The sequence below is a fragment of the Gallus gallus genome, chromosome 31, assembly GCF_016699485.2.
Source record: "Gallus gallus isolate bGalGal1 chromosome 31, bGalGal1.mat.broiler.GRCg7b, whole genome shotgun sequence".
Lineage (NCBI taxonomy): Eukaryota > Metazoa > Chordata > Aves > Galliformes > Phasianidae > Gallus > Gallus gallus.
Window position 1 is genome coordinate 147161 of NC_052562.1, and position 22124 is coordinate 169284.

Genomic DNA, 22124 nt, shown 5'->3' on the forward strand with positions numbered 1-22124 from the left:
AGCTGGCCGGTGGGACCCGGCACTCAGCTGCTAGATCTCAGCAGGGTGTTCTGCTCCAGCTTCCAGCCCATGGACGTGTGAACATGGGGCTGCCAGGTGCACTCTATCCTTCACCCAGGTTCCCCTGGGGCAGAAACCAACCCACCTGCACTGGAGCCAGGAGTGTGGGGGTCCTCCTCCTGATGGTGTGCCTTTGGGGTGAGTGATGCTTTGCTTCTGATCACAGGGATCCCATATGCAATGCGTGCTCCTCCAGTGGATTCATCCAGGGTTTCTTGGAGTACAGCACAGGCTGGTCAAGGCTCCTGGGGATTCATTTCTTGAGGGGACAGCTCACTGAGTCTTTCCAGTATGTAAAGGCAGCTGATAAACACGAAGGAGACCGCGTATGGTCATGTTCTGACAGTGATAGAGGAAGAGGGAATGGCTCTAAGCTACTTGAGGAGAGATTCGGGTGAGGTGTTAGGAGGAAATAGGATGGTGAGGTGCTGGCATGGGCTGCCCAGAGTACCTGTGACTGTCCCATCCCTGGAGGTACTGGATAGGTGTGGTATGTAGCCTGGTGGGGGGCAACCAGCCCATGGCAGGGCTGCTGGGACTACACGGGCTTTAATGGCTCTTCCAACCCAAGCCATACTGTGATTCTATGACTGTATTGTATGATCCTATGTTTCTCTGTCTCTGTGATTTGGGGCAGGAGGGAATATCTTGTGATGGTTTTGGAGTCAGGAGAAATGTCTTTATATGAGGCTAGCCCTGCAGACCAAACTCCCAAAGCTGTGCATCATCTCCCTACATTTTCACACGTGATTTTGCCAGAGAATTAGAGACTTGGGACTTAGCAGTGTTACAAGAGCAGAGGGAAATATGCCCAGTTTTCATCCTGAATCTGTCCCATAGACACTTGCGGTCGGCCTTCTATCCTGCCAAAGCTTGGTTTATTCAGGGCTGAGTGCAGCCAATTACTGGTACAGCAAAATGGAGGGGGCTCAGGTGAACTCTGCTCCCCTGTTCATGGAGTAGGATGGGCAAGAGCAATGTCATGGTGCAACCTTTGTTACGGGAGTGGTTGAGAAAGGGCCCAGGGCTTTGTTCAAGTTGCCACAACCTGGAGCAGAAGTGGGTTATTTGATCTGGGCACCATTTAAGTGCTTCTCCAGCTCTCCCCTCTTCTTCAGATCATGTTTGGAGGAAATGAAACTAGGAATGTACTTTCTCTGCCAGTACAGGCTTAATTTCCTGACTGATGGTTACTAAGCCAGCTTGTATCACTTCCTCGTTAAAAAAAAAAAAAAAAAAAAAGTACTATAACATGCTTGGGTATTCTTCCTCTTTGGTGATCAGTTCATGAGCACTTTCCCTCTTTCTGGAAATCCTACTGCTGGAAGTTTCAGAATGGTGACTGCCTCTTCCAGAGTCAGTCTCTCCTGGCTTGCTGGAGTCATCTGGGCTGGGATAGTCATGACATCTCATTCCCTGCCCAAGACAAAGCAAGAAAGATACCAAGCAGTACATCAGCTCTGCTAATTCTCAGCTGTGAGGTTGATTTGTTATTGCTTATGAGAGGGTAGCTTTTAGTAAAGATGAGGAAAGAGAGCAAAATGCCCATGTGCATGGGGAATGGAGAGCTTGCAGTCTGGGACGTGAGTGCCTGCAGAGCATCCTTTTCAGTCTCATCATCAAAGTTAATTTTAGCGGTGTCTTTGCCAAGACATTTTCTTACTTCCTGCCCCTTATAAATAAAAGAGCTGAGCTACTCCAGCCATCATGCAGAGGGACAGCTTGTCCTTTTCAGGAAGCCTACGGTTCCCTAGTTCTGGCTTGTGCCTGAGGATTGTGCAGGGATTTGATTTCTACACTGCTTCTTCCTCCTCCTGGCCTCTCTGACCTCCCATGTGTTTTATCTGACTCTCTGCTTACTGATGTGGGGAAATGCTTGCACTGTCCTGACCAAGAGTGTTGGGTCTTCTCCGAGGGTTCTAAGTCAGGCCTGTGATAGAAGCCTAGCAGATAAAAACAAAGAGTGGAGAGTGACATGCCCCTGCAGAAGGCTGGTCCCATTTTGGGTGGACAGTGTTACCCATTGCTCTGTGCTGGTAGAAGAAGGATAAAAGGAGGACGAGGTGTTTAGCTGCTCAGATTTAGGCAGTTTTGGAGGATGGGGTACCTGGCTGAGGAAATACGCAGACACCAGGTCCCAACACAGCTTATGACTCAGCACTGGGAACAGCAAAACTGTGCTGGACCTGAGCAGAATGCAATCACATTCCTCTTCAGCATTTATTTTTATGCTGACCGTTAGGTCTGCATTAGTCACTTCCAGTTAACTTATTGCTCCACTTTGTTTCTGCTCGTGCTAAGCGTGCATAAGGAACTAGACGCAACGTTTTCCTGCAGGTCTTGCAGAGTGAGGAAACCTTCCCATGAACAAGAATTTTTCCACTTCTCCAAACTCTGTGTGTAGTTGTTATACAACTGTTTATCTATTGCATGAGCAGGAAGAGAACTCCTGGGCCGTGCGATGCATATTGACATTAAGAGGAGTAAATTCAGGCATTTAGATACACAGATGGCACTCACCAGTCTACAAATACTCAGGGCTGTTATAGAAGCCTGTTCCATGCCCACTTCTCTCTGCTGAAGAACATTTTCCTAACATCCAGCTTGGTCCTCCCCTCCCCTGATGCAGCTTCATGCTGTTCGCTTAGATCTTGTTGATGTCACCAGAAAGCAGAGGTCAGTGTCTGCCCCTGTGCTCCCCTCGTATGTAAGCTGTAGCACAGGGTAAACAAAGGGCAGGGCTTTGCAGAGGAGGGAACCAATCATATCACTTGTGACTTCGGCATCACCCTGCTTAGCTTGCAGCTCTTGCTAGGATGATCACCTGCCCTAGAAGCAGTGGCATGGGGTGTTCAGGACATTTTCTGCCTCTGCAGTGCACTCTGGCTAGTCATGCTTTATCAGGGCTCCTCATCTACCTGGCATGCCTCATTGGTGAGTAGCATTTGCATGGGAGAAGGTGCATTCCACTGAAACATGCGTATGGGGAAAGAGGGATCTGTGATCTTCAGGAATGGGGAGACTGGGCTTGCAGGCAGACTGGGCAAAGCCTCCTTTTACCTGCCAGCCTTTAAAAAGGAAGGGAAAATGGTGGATGGAGACAGGTGGCCTTACCGGCTGGATAATTACTTTGGCCTCTGCGCTGTTGTTCTCACACAGAGTGGTTGGGAAATGTTTGGAGCCTTACCAGTCTGTTACTGTTAAGGTCACAAATTGCATATTTGTGTTGGCCACTTCTTCAGGGCCAGGTTGTTCATTTACAAGGATGGGGCCTAAAGTTTTCTTTCCTCCGACACAAACGAGAGCAGGCACTTCTACTGCTCTTCACTTCATAAATGGGAGGTGACTGATTGTGCTTTAAATCCTCTGATAGCTGAGGTGCTGAGGTGTTGTTATTTCCTGTTCATGCCTACTTAATTTTATGTTCTCCTCTTTCCAAATGTCTCTTTGCTTTTCAGCCCATCAAAATTCATTATTCTTGTGCACAGCTGGAACACCACCCACTGGCTCTTGGCTCCATACAACATCATGCAAAACACTAATTAAAATACAAGGCTGCACACAAACAACTCCCTTCACTGTCTTAGCATAGAACAACAGAATCACAGAATGACAGAGTAGTTGAGATTGGAAAAGACCGCTGAGTCCATCTCGTCCAGTCCCTTACTCAAGCAGAGACAATGCCCAGGACCATGTCCAGATTGCTCGTCCAAGGAGAAGAATCCACAATCTCCCTGGGCAAATTGTGCCAGTGCTCCATCACCCAAACAGTAAAGAATTGCTTCCTGATATTTAGACTTCTTTATGTTCTAGTCTTGCCCATTGCCTCTTGTCCTGTTCCTGGACACCACAGAAAAGAGCCTGGATCTCTTTCCACCCTCTTTTTAGGTATTTATTCATGTTGATAAGATGCCCCTGAGCCTTCTCTTCTCCAAGCTGGGCAGTCCCAGCTCTCCCAACTGCTCCTCACAAGAGGTATGCTCCCGTTCCTTCATCATCTTTGTAGCCCTCCACTGGACTTTTCCCAGCATGTCCATGTCTCTGCTGTGCTGAGGAGTCCAGAACTGGACCCGTAGCTCCATGTGCACCCTCACCAGTGCTGAACAGAGGTGAAGGATCACCACTCTTGACCTGTTGGTGGTACTTTACCTAATGCAACAGTTGGCTGGTAGCTACTCCATACATCCAGAGTTTTCCATCTACTCTGCAGTGTTTTCATTTTGTTCCTGAACATGTTTGGAAAAAAAAAACCATCCAAATCCCCTTTAAATCAATTGCCCTTTATTAGGAAAATTTTCTCTGCTAGATCTGGATTTTTTTTATTTGCCTACCAAAGGAGAAGTGCTTCACGTTGCTGGTTGCAGAGACCATGTGAAACTTGCATAGGTGGTGTAGGCATTCCCAGCTCTTCTGCACAGGACCCTTTGTGAGTGCTGTGTCCCTTGCAGAGCAGCTCACTTCCCCTCCGCCTGTTGGATGGACCACACCACTGTGCTGGCCACATCGAGGTGTTCTACAGCAACAGGTGGGAGACGGTGTGCAATGACCACTGGGACCTGGATGGTGCCAATGTGTTGTGCTGGCAGCTGGGCTGGGGCAATGCACTGCCAGCCACCAGAGACAGGCAATTCAGGGCAGGATCTGGACCCATCTGGTTGGATGGTGTCAACTGCATGAGGACAGAGGTCACACTGTTTTACTGCAAAGCAAATGACTGGGGGAAGAACAATTGCCACCATGGTGAAGATGCTGGTGTGGTTTGCTCAAGTAACAGCTGAGGAAATTATAGGGTGGGAGGATACAGTTGGATATTTTGTGGTTTTAAACTAAAAGAGAGAGGATTTAGCTTGGATGTTAGGAGGGAATTCTTTACTCAGAGGGTAGTGAGGCACTGGAACAGATTGCCCAGAGAAGCTGTGGATGCCTCATCCCTGGAGGTGCTCAAAAGCAGGTTGGATGGCACCCTGTGCAGACTGATCTAGTGGGTAGCAACCCTGCCCATGGCAGTGGGTGTGGAACTGGATGCACTTTAAGGTCCCCTCCAATCAAAGCCATTCTATGATTCTGTGATCATGTGGGAAGCTTTTCAGCTGCTGAGAGCATGAATGGCATAAAGCTGTGCTTGTAGCAAGTGGGTCTGCTGCTACCAACCCAAGCCATTTTGTGATTCTACGATTCTATGATCCTATAATTCTATGAAATGAGGGGCAAGGGGGTTTTCATAGTGCACGTCTTTACTTTTTATAGGCTCAGACAGCCACCACCTGGATCCTAGCACTGGTTCTGCAGAGCTGCGCCTGGTGAATGGCTTGAACCGCTGTTCTGGGAGAGTGGAGATACTGTATGATCACCAGTGGGGGACTGTGTGTGATGACGACTGGAGCTTTACTAATGCCAAAGTGGTGTGCCGGCAGCTGGGCTGTGGGGAAGCAGTATCAGCCTATAGCTCGGCACACTTTGGCCAGGGGTCAGGTCCCATTTGGCTAGACAACGTTCAGTGCATTGGGACAGAAACTGCCCTGTCTCAATGTCAGGCCAGGCCACTGGGCTTCAGTAACTGTGACCACGGAGAAGATGCTGGAGTTGTGTGTGCAGGTAACCGCTGATAACATCATGCTGGTATACCAGGAGAAGTTCAGAGGAGAATGCATTTCTCCAGGGCTTAATACCATTTTCAAAGCTCCAACAAAGTGATGGGTGGTGGACACCTGGGTAGAAGGGTGACACTGTCCTCTCTCTTCTCTACTGCAAAGTGTTGTGACACACTTCTGAGCAGAACTCCTTGGAGTATATACAGAAAGCCTCTTCCTTTGGAGGTTGCTGGGGTCTCCAAGCCAATACAACTGGACCCATTAAAAATAGATTGCAGAAGTTTATGTGAACAGTTCAATGTTCACACATTGAATGTGGACAGGCTCTGAGGCTACACTGCTTTGTGTGCACCTACTCAACAGCTCTGAACCCTCCTGTATAATATACTGGTAGCATCATTGTAGAGATGATCAGAGGGCTGAAGCACCTCTCCTTTGAAGACAGGCTGAGGGGGCTGGGCTTGGTCAGCCTGGAGAAGAGAAGGCTTTGGGGAGATCTTACTGACACCTATCAGTACTTACAGGGGGCTTAGAAGAAAGACAGAGAAAGTCTTTTTACACAGTCTACTATTCCCAGAACAGGGGGGAATTGTTTTGAAGTATAATAGGGGAGATTTAGGTTAGATGTTTGATGGAAACTCCTTACTCAGAGAGTGGTGAGACCTTGGCACAGGCTGCCCAGAAAAGCTGTGGATGCCCCATCACTGGAGCCACTCAAGGCCAGGCTGGATGGGGCCCTGGGCAAGCTGATGTACTGGGTGGCAACCAGCCTACAACAGGCATTTGGAACTGGATGATCTTTAAGGTGTCTTTCAGTCTATGCTATTCTATGGTTCTATGATCTTTAAGGTCTCTTCCAAACTAAGCCATCCCATGATTGTACAATCCTAAAGGTACCTTTTAACCTAAGGCATTCTATGTTTCTCTCTCCCTTTTGCCACCAGAAGGGATAATCACCGAAACACCAGCTCAGCTGCGCCTGGTGAATGGCCCCAGCCAGTGCTCAGGACGCGTGGAGGTGCTGCACGACCACCACTGGGGCACAGTGTGTGATGATGACTGGAGTCTGAGCGAGGCCATGGTGGTGTGCCGGCAACTGGGTTGCGGGGCGGCTGTCTCAGCCCCAGGCTCAGCTCACTTTGGGCAAGGCTCTGGCCATATTTGGCTGGATAATGTGAACTGCACAGGTGCAGAAACTGTGCTCTCTGAGTGCCCGAGCAGGCCATGGGGATCCAATGACTGCAGCCACAGGGAGGATGCTGGTGTGGTGTGCTCAGGTGAGCCCTATCTATAAATACTAGTTGAAACTAGGTGATCTTTAAGGTCTCTTCCAACTCAGGCCATGCTATGTTACTATGCGGGGTTGGTGCAGCAGCAATCCAATCACATCTTTGTATTTGAATAGGTGCCTTTTTCATACCCTGGTGAAGAATAAAATAGAATCAGAGAATGGTGTGAATGTCATACCAGGTGATGCTTTTCCTTCTGCAAGACCTCAGCAAGCTGTTAGGAAGATTATGTGCAGAAAGAATCACCCAAAGAGAATTCTCCTGTCTCCTCCCTTTCTGATAACTAGCTGCATAAACTCATCTCCAATGCCTCCTACCACTTTGCATGAACACTACTGACCCTAGAACCCTTTGTCAGGGACCGAGCTCCAAGCTCTGGAGCTGTGGCCTCTTTTTATGTGAGTAGATGAGAGGAAAATCCCAAGACATCTTTGACAATGTAGCATCTTTCCTAGGCATCTTGAAGGATGTAGTACTAGTTTTCCCATGCTTTAATCCAGTGGAGCCATAGCTGTTGACCAAGTGTGAATGTGCACTTTGTTCCCTATACAGACACAAAGACTTCAGAGCACCGTCTGGTGAGGCTGATGAATGGATCGAACAACTGCATTGGGAGAGTTGAGGTTTTTCACGACCAGAAGTGGGGGACCGTGTGTGATGACACCTGGGACCTACAGGATGCTGCAGTCGTGTGCCGGGAGCTGGGCTGTGGGATGGCAATGTCAGCACCAGGCTCAGCTCATTTTGGGCAAGGTTCAGACCCCATCTGGCAGGACAACGTTCACTGTATAGGAACTGAGTCCACCCTTGAGGAGTGTACACTGAACAACTGGGGAGAACACAACTGCGGTCATAGTGAGGATGCTGGCGTGGTGTGCACAGGTAACACTATGGGCACAAGAATGGGACATCCAGAAGAGTCCCCATCCAATGGGAATTGATGTGGGGTTGGATACAAAGACATTGTTCTGCCCAAGGGTTGTGGTAGACTTTCTTTTTCCTTCCACAGATTTTCACCAGCCACTTGGCTTGGAGTGCAGCAGAAATACTGCCATTCCTTTTATAGCATTCCTTTGCCTTGGTGTAGATGCTTCCTACCAGGTGTATCCTGACTGAGGCAGGAACATAAGGTGGATTGCATGTCCTGAGTCATGTCTGAGAGCCCTATGCATACATCCAAGACAACATAGAGTATTGCAGGCAACCTAACCCCATCTACAGGCCAGGAGACCCTGAGCAATGTCACATTTTCACATCTTACGGTGTTTCCTAAATTGGTTAGAAATTAAGGTGCCAAGTTTAGGTGTCTATCTATAGGACTACTCATGGGATTTGCTGGCCAGACTTTGGGCATTGTCAGAGATTATCCAGCCAATTGAGTTAAGAGTGGCTGGAGAGATGCTCAGGCTGGAGATACCATGAAGCAGATGACATTTGCTCACCTGAGTTGCTACTTAGGTCCCACTGCCTGCACACAGTCAGGACCCCATTCTTCAAATATCAATGCTTCATTCTTCTTTAGATGCCTTAAGGTACCAAAACGTGCACAAGACTGGAAGATGTTGCTTGCCAGTTCCTCTATAGATTTCACCTTATGGAGAGATGAATTCTGCTCCTGAAGTGCCTTGAGGGACTGTCAGGAGCCTGATCCTGGCTCTCTCCCATATAGGGAATGTTCTGTGCTGAAGACACCAACTGTTAGTTAGATGAACCCACCTCAGAGGTGGATCAGCAGCAGCTTGCACTATTCCACCTTTTCTGTTCTAGCACTAAGGAAACTGCGTTGTTACTTCTTGGCTGGGGGCAAGTTCTGCAGGTGAGATTAAGACTGACTGGCTAGGAAGTCTTATCTTCAATCATAACTTTGCACATAGCAGGCTGAGATCTTCATGACCCACTTCAGTTTTTGGCAGACTTTTGGGACAACTATTCAGCTTAAGTTTTAAGTCATCAGATGGTAGGGAATCCATCACATCTACAGGGAAATTGACCCGGTAAGAAATTAACTTCACTGCTAGTATTTTCTTCTTTTTTTTTTTTTTTTGAGTTTATCTGGATTGAACTGTTAATTCCATTTCACCGTTGCCTGTAGAATTAAAGTGCCTTGTTCTATCAGACAACTTCAACTTCAGGTACACACAGGGGCAGAAATGAGCCACCCCATCCCACTTTTTTGATTCAGCACAGTATTTAGGAAGTTCCGTGTCTTCTCCTTGAAAAGGAAGATTTCAGTATGTGTGTGTGTTTGAGAGAAAGGTGCCATAAACACCTTGTGAATGATGCAGTATTGTAATAGGTGATTTCTGGGAAGTTTCTTTGATTGTGAACCATCTATGCATGCTTTATAATGCCTTTGCATATTCAGAAGGTGTTTAATAATATGCCTTTTCAAGGAGTTGTACATCCAACTTATACTGACTTAACCTACAGTCACTATAGCTCACTGATGACAGCACCTTGTGATGGGCAAAGCCCTGTTAAAAATCAAGATGCACATTTCCCAGGCAGGAGAGTCCAGTGTCTGGCTGCCCTAGAATGGTGTGGGTCTCCCATGATTCCCATTTTGCATCTTCTAGTCCTCTGGTGATGTGGCTTATAGAGGAGTCTCATGCAAGGCATTGGAGTAGGGCAGTAAGCCTAACTCTGACCAATGGGTGGTGCTGAATGGTTGCTTGCCTGTAGCAGAGCACTGAAAACAATGGCCTAGAGCAAGTCAAAAGCGTGTCTCTAATTGAATACTCTTATGAAGTGCGAGCCAATGTGTGTGTGTGCAAGTTAGTGTGCTGGCATATGTGTTGTATGTGTGCTATTGCTCACAAGCCTCTGCTTCCATGCAACTCTTGATAAAGCACAAACCTGACCTGTCAGCACTTTTTCCTGTGCTAGTGCCCATGTCACACTCCTTCCAAACTCTCCATCTCCATGAGTGAGGAGGGTCCAAGGAGAACACCTCCCCCCTCTGCTCTCCACTGCAGGTACCAACCCCTTGCAGCTACGGGTGCAGGATGGTCCTGGTCCCTGTGCAGGGCGTGTGGAGGTTCTGTACAACGCTACCTGGTATGGCGTCTGTGACAGCAGCTGGACCATGCTGGAGGCCAAGGTGGTCTGCAAGCAGCTGGGCTGTGGACCAGCAGAGTCTGCACCCATTGGAGCCCAGTTCAGCCAAGGGCATGATCTTACCTTGCTGGAGGGGCTGAACTGTCGTGGCACGGAATCACTCTTGCTGGAGTGCCAGCAGAGAAATACAGGCCCTGGACTGTGCAGACATGGCATGGCAGCTGGTGTGGTGTGCACAGAGATGAAAGGTGAGTTGCCAAGAACCTCCATCATCCTACTGCAGTTGGCACCACTCTGTCTGAACTAGTGTCAAACTAGGTCTCTAGGACAGCCAGTGGTCCCACTTAGCCATGGCACAGAAGACATGGCACAGAAGCCACTCTCCCGCTCTCCCTACTCCTGCCCTAATCTCACCTCCTTCCCAGGCAGGCAAAAGTGCTTCCAGAAACCATTAGATAGGATAGAGGCACCTGAAGGAAGCAGTTGTAGACAATAACGTGGGATTGAGGAGAATGCATTTCAGTAGATGTGGCTGGGACGAGGCACGACAATTTCCAGTGGGCTTTGATTTCTGCAAATGTGTAGTCTCCTATTTCTAATAGGGCTCTGTAATGCCTTGCTGCCTTGCTGTCTCTCATGGGTGTCTGAGAATGCAAAGATCTCCCCTGATTCCATTAGTCCAAGGTAGCATTCCATGCACTCAACAAAGATAAGCTAACAGGGTGAAGCCTGAGCCCCTGGGAGAGCTGTGATGGAAGATATTGAAATTTCCCAAAAATGTGCAGCAGAAAGGAAGGCTAAGAAAGAACTCTCTAACGGGGAGCATGGGTCCAACCATCTAACCAAATTTCTCCACACTGAATTATTTCTGCAGACATTATGCATTCCTGCTCAGTGTTGTCAGGTCTGCTTGGCGTGGTGGCGATGCTCTGTGGGATCCTCTTGGTCATGTACTTGGGAGTGAGATGTAGAAGACAGGCTGGACGCATCCTGGGTAAGAGCTGGACCACTATGGATGATGCACCTGGTCTCCCTGCAGGGCTCGTTGTGCTTTTGAATGCATTTCTGGGATTGGAGTTTGTACCCTCTGTGCATCACCCTGCTCCTTTATTTTGCAGACAAGTCACATGTAAGGAAGATGGAGAATGCTGGGATGTCTTAGTTAGCCACACTTCTGATACTGAAGGCAAGACTCTCTCAGGACCCCAGAAGGCAGCAGAGGCACTGTTCTGTGGAACCAGAGGAGCAGAGCCACCCTAAGAGGACAGCAGAGAAGATCTCCTCTAGCAATCCATCGTGTGTGCCCTGTAGCCCCTGGCTCACAGTACTGAGCCTCTTGGGGTCCCAGTTTCACCCTTGACCACACACAGCACCATAAGTCCCTCAGTCTCCAAGAAAGGTTTTCTCAGAATGATAACCTCTGGCTGGTCCTCCAGGTAGGCTCCAGCATCCCAACGTCATCTGTCTGCACCGAACCCTCATTCCCAGCCCTACAATCCTGCCCGTTCCATCATCCCAAAAGGGATAATACCTTCTCCTCTAATCTCCCATGAAAATCATTTCCTGAACCAGGAAGAAGTGAGCAGGATGCTCTACTGCACTGTACGTAGCTAATTTTGTAAAATGAGCAATGCGCTTCAAAGCCTCTCCAAAATGAAGTACCTCACCCATTGTATTTATTCAAATTTTGAATACTAGTAAAAAATCCTGAAACCTGGAAGAGCAAGAATTTATATTATTTTTGTATTCTGGGATATGTTGAGACTTAACCTGTAGTCTAGGCAAGGCGAACGTGATGGAAAAATGGGTCCTTTGGCTATGGAGGGGTAATAGACAGTCAGGTCAGATATAGGAGTCTGAAAATTACTGACTTTGGGTAAGATATTGTGCTGGCCACAAAGAATGGCTTGTGTGTGATCCCACCCCTAATGGATCAACCCATGGAGTCAAGTCTGAGCCCAAAACCATTGACCATAGGGCCCATGGTTGCGAGAGAGGAATGTCCAGTGCCAAAAGGGAGAGAATAAATGACCACAAGCTTCACTAGTTTGTGGTGAAGGTTTGCCAAGCCAAATTAAAAATGATCTTTATGGTCTCTTCCAACCCCAGACATTCTATGTCTGAGGGAGTCTATGTTCTCTGGAAGAAGGGGCAGGCTACTTGGGGAGATTACAGGAAAGTTGCTAAGGTATGCAGAGAGGAAGTTAGGAAGGCAAAAGCCCAACCTGAACTCAGATTGGCCACTGCAGTAAAAGAGAATAAGAAATCCTTTTACGAATACATCAACGGTAAGAGAAGAACAAAGGAGAATTTCCATCCTTTACTTGATGCAGTGGGGATTGTGACCACTGGGGATAAGGAGAAGGCTGAGGTCCTCAACACCTTCTTTACATCTGCCTTTAATGGGCAGATCAGTTATCCTCAGGGCACTTTACACCCTGATCTGGAAGTCTGGGATGTTTTGCAGAATACACCCCTGGTGGTTCAGGTGGAGACAGAGAGCTCCTCCTCCATCTGGACTGTCACAAGTCCATGGGACCAGAAGGGCTCCACCCTCGGGTGCTGAAGGAGCTAGTGGGGGTGATTGCCAAGCCCCTCTCCACCATCTATCAGTGCTTCTGGTTATCTGGAGAGGTCCCAGAGAACTGGAGGCTTGTTGATGTGACTCCCATCTACAATAAGGACCGTAAGGAGGATGTGGGGAACTACAGGCCTGTCAGCCTGACCCCGGTACCAGGGAAAGTTATGGAGCAAATCATCTTGGATGAGATCACACAGCATGTGCATGGCATCCAGGGCATCATGCCCAGCCGGAACGGGTTCATGAAAAGCAGGTCATGCTTGACCAAACTCATCTACGACTGGGTAACCAGACTGGTAGACTGGTAGACTGGTAGACCAGATGTAGTTTACCTAGACTTCAGCAAAGCCTTTGACACGGTCTCTCCTGGGGAAACTGGCTGCCCATGGCCTGGACAGGTATAGCCTTCTTTGGGTAAGGAACTGGCTAGAGGACCATGCCCAGCGGGTAGTGATTACTGTAGTTAAGTCCAGCTGGTGACCCGTTACAAGTGGTGTCCCCCAGGGGTTGGTACTGGGGCCCATCTTGTTTAATATCTTTATTGATGACCTAGATGAGTGGATTGAGTGTACCCTCAGTAAGTTTGCAGATGACACCGAGTTGGCAGGTAGTGTCGATCTGCCTGAGGGTAGGGAGGCTCTTCAGAGGGATCTAGATAAGCTGAATCCTTGGGCTGAGGTGAATGGGATGAGGTTCAATAAGGCCAAGTGCCGGGTCCTGCACTTTGGCCACAATAACCCCATGCAGTGCTATAGGCTTGGGGTTGAGTGGCTGGAAGACTGTGAAGAGGAAAGGGACCTGGGGGTGTTGGTTGATGCTTGGCTGAACATGAGCTGACAGGTACCCAGGTGGCCAAGAGGGCCAATGGTATCCTGGCCTGCATTAGAAATAGTGTGGCCAAGCAGGAGCAGGGAGGTGATCATCCCCCTGTATTCAGCACTGGTGAGGCCGCACCTCGAGTATTATGTTCAGTTTTGGGCCCCTCCCTACAAGAAAGACATTGAGTCCCTGGAACATGTCCAGGGAAGGGCAACAAAACTGGTGAGGGGCCTGGAGCACAAGTCTTATGAGGAGCTGCTGAGGGAGCTGGGATTGTTTAGTCTGGAGAAGAGGAGGCTCAGGGGAGACCTCACTGCATGCTACAACTTCCCGAAGGGAGGTTGTGATGAGGAGGGGTTTGGCCTCTTTTCCCAGCCAACCAACAGGATCCAAGGAAATGGCCACAAGTTGTGCCAGAGGAGATTTAGATTAGACATAAGGAAAAACTTTTTCTCAGAGTGGTCAGGCACTGGAAAGGCCGCCCAGGAAGGTGGTGGAGTCGCCGTCCCTGGCAGTGTTCAAGAGGTGTCTGGATGAGGAGCTATGAGATATGGTTTAGTAGCTTGTGGTAGTAATGGTGATGGGAGGAAGGTTGGACTAGATGATCTTGTAGGTCCTTTCCAACCTTGTGATTCTATGATTCTGTGGATTCTATGATTCTTTGTATTCTATGATTCTATGAAGAATTTGGACTTAGAAAACCAAGGAGTCTATTAGACATGGTAACATCTCAAATAAGATGCCGGTAAAGCTAGAAAGCTAGGAGCTCATCAGCCTGAAGATAGAAGAGGTACAAATCCAGTATTTCATAAAATTGTACAATCATAGAATAACTGAGGTTGGAAAAGATCTCCAACATTATTCAGTTCAACCGTCCACCAATATTTGTCCAGTAAAATACGTTGCTTACTACAACATCTGAATGTTTCTGAAACACCTCCAGGGACAATGACTCAATCACCTCTGTCAGCAGCCTATTCCAGAGCCTGCACACTCTTCCAGAGATTAAGTTTTTCCAAATATCTAACCTGAATCTCCCCTGGCACAACATGAGGCCATTCTGTCTTGTCCTATTGCTACTTACCTGGGAGAGAAACCCGATGCCCAGCTTGCCACATCCTCCCTTCAGGAAGTTGTAGAGAGTGATAAGGTCTCCCCCGAGCCTTTTCTTCTCCAGACTCAACAATTCCAGCTCCCTCAGCTGCTCCCCATAGACTTGTGATCCAGGCCCCTCACAGCTTTGTTCCCCTTCTCTGGACACGTTCCAGGGCCTCAATGTCTTTCTTGTAGTGAGGGGCCCAAAACTCGAGGTACTCGAGGTGTGGCCTCACCAGTTCTGAATACAGAGGGATGATCACCTCCTGCTCCTGCTGGCTGCACTACTGCTGATACAAACCAGGATGCCGTTGGCCTTCTTGGCCACCTGGGCATACTGCTGGCTCATGTTCAGCCGAGTGTTGATCAACCCCCCCAGGTCCATTTCTTCCACACAGTCTTCCAGCTACTCTGCCCCAAGCCTGTAGTGTTGCCTGGGGTTGTTGAGGCCAAAGTGCAGGACTCACTGAATCACAGAATGTTGGGGAAGAGACCTTGAAATATCATCTAGTCCAAACCCCCTGCTGGAGCAGGAACGCCTAGATTAGGTCACACAGGAATGCATCCAGGTGGGTTCTGAATGTCTCCAAAAAAGGAGACCCCACAACCTCTCTTGGCAGCCTGTTCCAGTGTTCTGTTACCTTTACTGTGAAGAAGTTTTTTTCTAGTATTTATGTGGAACCTCCTATGTTCCAGCTTGCACCCATTGCCCCTTGTCCTATCACTGGATGTCACTGAGAAGAGCCTAGCTTCATCCTCCTGACACTCACCCTTTACATATTTATAAATATTAATGAAGTCACCTCTCAGTCTCCTCCAAGCTAAAGATACCCAGCTCCCTCAGCCTTTCCTCATAAGGGAGATTCTCCACTCCCTTCACTGTACTCTCTCACTGTACTCTCTGCACTGTACTCTCTCAAGCAGTTCCCTCCTCTTTTTCAACTGAGGGGCCCAGAACTGGACCCAGTATTTCAGATGCAGTCTCACCAGGGCAGAGTAGAGGGGGAGGAGAACCTCTCTCTACCTACTAACCACAGCCCTTCTAACAAACCCTAGGATGCCATTGGCCTTCTTGGCCACAAGGGCACAGTGCTGTCTCATGGTCATTCTGCTGTCCACTAAGACTCCCAGGTCCCTTTCCCCTACACTGCTCTTCAACAGATCAGACCCCAAACTATTCCGGTACCTGGGGTTGTTCTTGCCCAGATGCAAGAATCTATACTTGCCCTTGTTCTATTTCATTAAATTTCTCCCAATCCAACTCTCCAGCCTGTCTAGGATGGCAGGAGGACAGCTCACTTTCAGAACAGCTATTTGCCTGAGCTATGAAAACAGAAGCACTCTTGCTCACAGCTGCATCAGCCATGTCATGCTAGGACAGTTCATAGCATTTTTGAGACGGTCAGTGTCGGGAATTTCTTTGTTGCTGTCCCGTTTGTTGACAAAGCAGGGGAACGAAGTCCTTGGGCACACTGAGCCTTGTTACAACAGAAAATGGTCACCTTTCTCAACTACTCTTTTTTTTTTATGAGCTTGGACTCATTTCTAGCTTTCACCCATCCATTCTTGTACTAGTATTTTACTTTTGTTTCATATACATCTTTTTCCTTTTCCTCTGCACCCCTACCTCTGCATGCTCTCAGCATGTACCTGCAGTTTGTGTTTCTATCTATTCTTCCAACTATCTTCTCTACAACTCTGTTGGTTTTTGCCAGGATGAACATTTCAATTCAGCCCGAAGCCATCCTGGTCACGCTAGATCCTTCTCCCATAACTTGCTTTGGTTTCATTTCTTCTTTCCGTACACACAGGGCAAGAACTCTCCAGCCTGTTCCTACTGGAGCCACATCCTTCCCCATCACTGTCTTCAGTACACCAGTACAACAGCACCCACTGCAATCTTAACATCCCTATTTGGAGCAACAAGGGACATTAATTTAATGATTTTGCAAGCTCTTTTTTTCTTCTTCTTTTTTTTTTTTCTCCTAGTAGCATGTTTAATCTGGCTTCTGATCCCCTCCTTGCAAAACTGCATGCCACCAGGTTGTGCATTTTGCAAGGGATGGGAGACAAAAACCAGCAAATTCCCGTACCTCACCTACTTCTTTTATTGAGTAAAAGAATAATTTTGTCCATTTTCTCTCAAACTGAATCTGAATGGCAGTGACTCTACACAATTACCTTAGCCATTGACCATGTTCATTGTTCTAGCGGGAGCCCACACTGGTTAAGAAAAATTTATGGAGCACAGAGTACAAGTTTTCTTCATTTATCTACGGACTTTTCTTTACCCCTTTCCCTCTAGCTTGAGAGCTGTTTCCTGGACAGCTCAGTGTCATGCTGGCTCCAATCTCCATCTAAAATGCATTTTCAACATTTCACAGTTTATTTTATTGAGGTCATTGCTCTCTTATCCCCCAAAATCCAGTCAGATACTTTTTAATGAAACAAAGCAAGCAAAATTTCCCCAGTCCTGTGCATTAAAGCTTGATTTAGGTCAACAGAAGGAGTCATTTTGTGCTATACCCATGACAGAACAGGACCATGGAGATGCCCTTGGGGCTGGCACGTAAAACACGAGACCAGGGTGCAGAGAGGGTTGTGTTTGCTCTGTACGTTCCTGGAACAGCTCTCCATTTCACAACCTGGAGATAGGAGCAGGCTGTGGCATGGAGCAGAGGGTCACCTGCTGGAACAGCTTCACACAAAGCCCAAGTGACCAAGGGGCAGAAGAAGAGGGCAGGCAAAGCTGGGAAAAGCCCAGAGCAAAGGAGGGAACAGGAAGAGGGCTTGTTGCTGAAATGCCTGTCACTCCCATCTGCCCCAGTTCTTCTCCGTCCCTCCCAGCTGGCTGGTGGGACCCGGCACTCAGCTGCTGGATCTCAGCAGGGTGTTCTGCTCCAGCTTCCAGCCCATGGACGTGTGAACATGGGGCTGCCAGGTGCACTCTATCCTTCACCCAGGTTCCCCTGGGGCAGAAACCGACCCACCTGCACTGGAGCCAGGAGTGTGGGGGTCCTCCTCCTGATGGTGTGCCTTTGGGGTGAGTGATGCTTTGCTTCTGATCACAGGGATCCCATATGCAATGCGTGCTCCTCCAGTGGATTCATCCAGGGTTTCTTGGAGTACAGCACAGGCTGGTCAAGGCTCCTGGGATTCATTTCTTGAGGGGACAGCTCACCGAGTCTTTCCAGTATGTAAAGGCAGCTGATAAACACAAAGGAGACCGCGTATGGTCATGTTCTGACAGTGATAGAGGAAGAGGGAATGGCTCTAAGCTACTTGAGGAGAGATTCGGGTGAGGTGTTAGGAGGAAATAGGATGGTGAGGTGCTGGCATGGGCTGCCCAGAGTACCTGTGACTGTCCCATCCCTGGAGGTACTGGATAGGTGTGGTATGTAGCCTGGTGGGGGGCAACCAGCCCATGGCAGGGCTGCTGGGACTACACGGGCTTTAATGGCTCTTCCAACCCAAGCCATACTTTGTTGTATGATCCTATGTTTCTCTGTCTCTGTGATTTGGGGCAGGAGGGAATATCTTGTGATGGTTTTGGAGTCAGGAGAAATGTCTTTATATGAGGCTAGCCCTGCAGACCAAACTCCCAAAGCCGTGCATCATCTCCCTACATTTTCACACGTGATTTTGCCAGAGAATTAGAGACTTGGGACTTAGCAGTGTTACAAGAGCAGAGGGAAATATGCCCAGTTTTCATCTTGAATCTGTCCCATAGACACTTGCGGTCGGCCTTCTATCCTGCCAAAGCTTGGTTTATTCAGGGCTGAGTGCAGCCAATTACTGGTACAGCAAAATGGAGGGGGCTCAGGTGAACTCTGCTCCCCTGTTCATGGAGTAGGATGGGCAAGAGCAATGTCATGGTGCAACCTTTGTTACGGGAGTGGTTGAGAAAGGGCCCAGGGCTTTGTTCAAGTTGCCACAACCTGGAGCAGAAGTGGGTTATTTGATCTGGGCACCATTTAAGTGCTTCTCCAGCTCTCCCCTCTTCTTCAGATCATGTTTGGAGGAAATGAAACTAGGAATGTACTTTCTCTGCCAGTACAGGCTTAATTTCCTGACTGATGGTTACTAAGCCAGCTTGTATCACTTCCTCGTTAAAAAAAAAAAAAAAAAAAAAAAAAAGTACTATAACATGCTTGGGTATTCTTCCTCTTTGGTGATCAGTTCATGAGCACTTTCCCTCTTTCTGGAAATCCTACTGCTGGAAGTTTCAGAATGGTGACTGCCTCTTCCAGAGTCAGTCTCTCCTGGCTTGCTGGAGTCATCTGGGCTGGGATAGTCATGACATCTCATTCCCTGCCCAAGACAAAGCAAGAAAGATACCAAGCAGTACATCAGCTCTGCTAATTCTCAGCTGTGAGGTTGATTTGTTATTGCTTATGAGAGGGTAGCTTTTAGTAAAGATGAGGAAAGAGAGCAAAATGCCCATGTGCATGGGGAATGGAGAGCTTGCAGTCTGGGACGTGAGTGCCTGCAGAGCATCCTTTTCAGTCTCATCATCAAAGTTAATTTTAGCGGTGTCTTTGCCAAGACATTTTCTTACTTCCTGCCCCTTATAAATAAAAGAGCTGAGCTACTCCAGCCATCATGCAGAGGGACAGCTTGTCCTTTTCAGGAAGCCTACGGTTCCCTAGTTCTGGCTTGTGCCTGAGGATTGTGCAGGGATTTGATTTCTACACTGCTTCTTCCTCCTCCTGGCCTCTCTGACCTCCCATGTGTTTTATCTGACTCTCTGCTTACTGATGTGGGGAAATGCTTGCACTGTCCTGACCAAGAGTGTTGGGTCTTCTCCGAGGGTTCTAAGTCAGGCCTGTGATAGAAACCTAGCAGATAAAAACAAACAGTGGAGAGTGACATGCCCCTGCAGAAGGCTGGTCCCATTTTGGGTGGACAGTGTTACCCATTGCTCTGTGCTGGTAGAAGAAGGATAAAAGGAGGACGAGGTGTTTAGCTGCTCAGATTTAGGCAGTTTTGGAGGATGGGGTACCTGACTGAGGAAACACGCAGACACCAGGTCCCAACACAGCTTATGACTCAGCACTGGGAACAGCAAAACTGTGCTGGACCTGAGCACAGATGTGTGCCTGAGTTCTTTGGAAATGATTATCCATGGTCAGAAATCTCTTTACAGAATGCAATCACATTCCTCTTCAGCATTTATTTTTATGCTGACCGTTAGGTCTGCATTAGTCACTTCCAGTTAACTTATTGCTCCACTTTGTTTCTGCTCGTGCTAATTGTGCATAAGGAACTAGACGCAACGTTTTCCTGCAGGTCTTGCAGAGTGAGGAAACCTTCCCATGAACAAGAATTTTTCCACTTCTCCAAACTCTATGTGTAGTTGTTATACAACTGTTTATCTATTGCTTGAGCAGGAAGAGAAATCCTGGGCTGTGCAATGCATATTGACATTAAGAGGAGTAAATTCAGGCATTTAGATACACAGATGGCACTCACCAGCCTACAAACACTCAGGGCTTTCAGTGTTGCCTCAGGGACCCCAGGGCATGTACAGTAATAGAATCACAGATTATTGGCATTGATTATCCTGAGTTGGAAGGAACTCACTCCTCACTCAGTACTTGTCAGCCTAAGAGTTAAACCATATATCGAAGATTGCTGTCCAAACACTACTTGTGCTCCCTCAGCTCAGAGCTGTGATCACTGCATTGGGCAGCCTGTTCTGAGCCCTCCTCTCTGTAGTGCTGAACCTTTTCCTAACACCCAGCCTGATTATCCCCTGATGTAGTTCCATTCCTTCCCTCGGGTTGATAGTTGATATCACAAAAATTATCTGCACCTGTCCCTCCTGAGAAATCTGCTGGCCACCATGCTTCCCCTCAGTCTTTTCTTCTCTGGGTTGAACAAACCAAATGGCTTCAGCTGCTCCTCATACATCTTGACCTCTCCACCCTTTACTATCTTTGTTGCCTTTTTTTGGACACTCTTTAATAACGAGAGAGATCATAGAATCATAGAATCATAGAATCACAGAAAGGTTTGTGTTGGAAGGGACCTTTAAGATCATCTAGTTCCAAACCCCCTGCTATAGTCAGGGATACCTCTCACTAGCCCAGGTTGCTCACAGCCCCATGTACCCTGGCCTTGAATGCTTCTAGCAAGAGAGCATCCACAACCTCTCCGGGCAACCTGTTCCAGTCATAGTAAAGAATTTCTTCCTAATATCTAGTCTAAATCACCTCTTAACGCTTCTCTTGATACAGCCCAGGATATGGCTGGCTTTCTGGGCTGCAAGAGCACATTGCTGGTTCATGCTGATACATTCAACAACTGACATTCCCAAATCCTTCTCCTCAGGGCTGCTCTCAAACCATTCTCCACTCAACCTGAATCTGTGTTTGGGATTTCCCCAACCCAGGGGCAGGATGGGACTCAGTTGCCTATAAACAGATAAAAAGGGCCATTTTAGGTTTCCTATGCCATGTTGAATCAGAATATTCTGAGTTGGAAAGAACCTGCAAGGACCTGAATTCTAGCTCTATACAGGACAACCCAAGTTAAATCATGTATCTAAGAGTGTTGTCCAAGCTCTTCTTGATTGCTGACATGATTGGAGCCATGACCACTTCCCTTACTTCTTCAGGAATCTGAGGAAAGACCTCCTGGTCTTTCTTCATGGTTTCTCTAAGGTGAAGATAAGTGTAGTATGCTCAGCAGTTTCTCTGAAACCTCCTCTGATCAACACCAGGGGGCAGGAGGCATCTCAAATAAATGAGCAGCTGAGCCTCATCCACCCTAGGACAACACCTCCAGACCTCTTTTTCCTCTTGGTTTTGCAGGTGCAGTGTACCCACACTCGGTGGAACTCCGCCTGGTCAGTGACCATGGCCGCTGTGCTGGGAGAGTGGAGGTGCTCCACAATGGGATATGGGGGACGGTGTGTGGTGACAACTGGGATGCCCATGATGGCCAGGTTGTGTGCCGGCAGCTAAGCTGTGGAACGGTGCTGTCAGTCTCACGAGGGGCTCGGCATGGAGAAGGAGCAGGACCGATCTGGTTGGATGAGGTCAATTGCACAGGCACAGAAGCTGCCCTTTCTGAATGCCAGGCCAGGCCGTGGGGACAGCATGATTGTGTCCACATGGAGGATGCCAGTGTGGAGTGCTCAGGTAGACACAACCAGCCTGCTGTATGGGGCCTCCATGCCCGTTTCCCTTCCTGCTGTACCTCATTGTACACAAGTGGCCCACAACCATTCCTCTTGGGTTGTCTACAGAATCCCACATCTCCAAGATTGGTCGGCTCCAGCTGCTCGATGGCCCCAGCCGTTGTGCAGGAAGAGTGGAGGTGCTCCATGACCAAAGATGGGGCACCATCTGCGATGATGGCTGGGACCTCGCTGATGCTAATGTGGTGTGCCGGCAACTGGGCTGTGGAACAGCAGTGCTGGCCACTAAAGCAGCTCACTATGGGAGAGGCCAAGATACCATCTGGTTGGATGAGGTGAACTGCACTGGTATGGAGGAATCCATCTTTGACTGCAAGGCAAGTGCATGGGGAGTCAACAACTGCTACCATGGAGAGGATGCTGGAGTGCTATGTTCAGGTAACTCTCACTCCGACCTAGAGGTTAAATGACAGCATACAGAATATTTC

General features: G+C 48.2%; 2 protein-coding genes across 13 annotated transcripts in view; both read left to right on the forward strand.

The window, feature by feature from the left end:
• DMBT1 (deleted in malignant brain tumors 1) overlaps positions 1–11717 on the forward strand; it is a 44778-nt gene extending 33061 nt beyond the window's left edge. Inside the window, exons 12-17 of the mRNA XM_040654043.2 lie at positions 5308–5655; positions 6596–6928; positions 7493–7822; positions 9916–10245; positions 10872–10991; positions 11116–11717. Coding sequence (XP_040509977.1) covers positions 5308–5655; positions 6596–6928; positions 7493–7822; positions 9916–10245; positions 10872–10991; positions 11116–11159 — 1505 coding nt within the window. The 3' untranslated portion in view covers positions 11160–11717. The remainder of the gene's footprint in view (positions 1–5307; positions 5656–6595; positions 6929–7492; positions 7823–9915; positions 10246–10871; positions 10992–11115) is intronic.
• LOC426820 (deleted in malignant brain tumors 1 protein-like) overlaps positions 19–22124 on the forward strand; it is a 38724-nt gene continuing 16618 nt past the window's right edge. For 11 of the 12 annotated variants that reach the window (XM_015300578.4, XM_015300580.4, XM_040654039.2 and 8 more), the window contains exons 1-3: positions 17255–17535; positions 21308–21637; positions 21745–22074. In XM_015300578.4, the coding sequence (XP_015156064.2) occupies positions 17421–17535; positions 21308–21637; positions 21745–22074 (775 nt within the window). In that variant the 5' untranslated portion in view covers positions 17255–17420. Of the gene's footprint in view, positions 199–17254; positions 17536–21307; positions 21638–21744; positions 22075–22124 lie in introns of those variants that run through there. The other variant, XM_025145897.3, reaches the window with a different exon arrangement.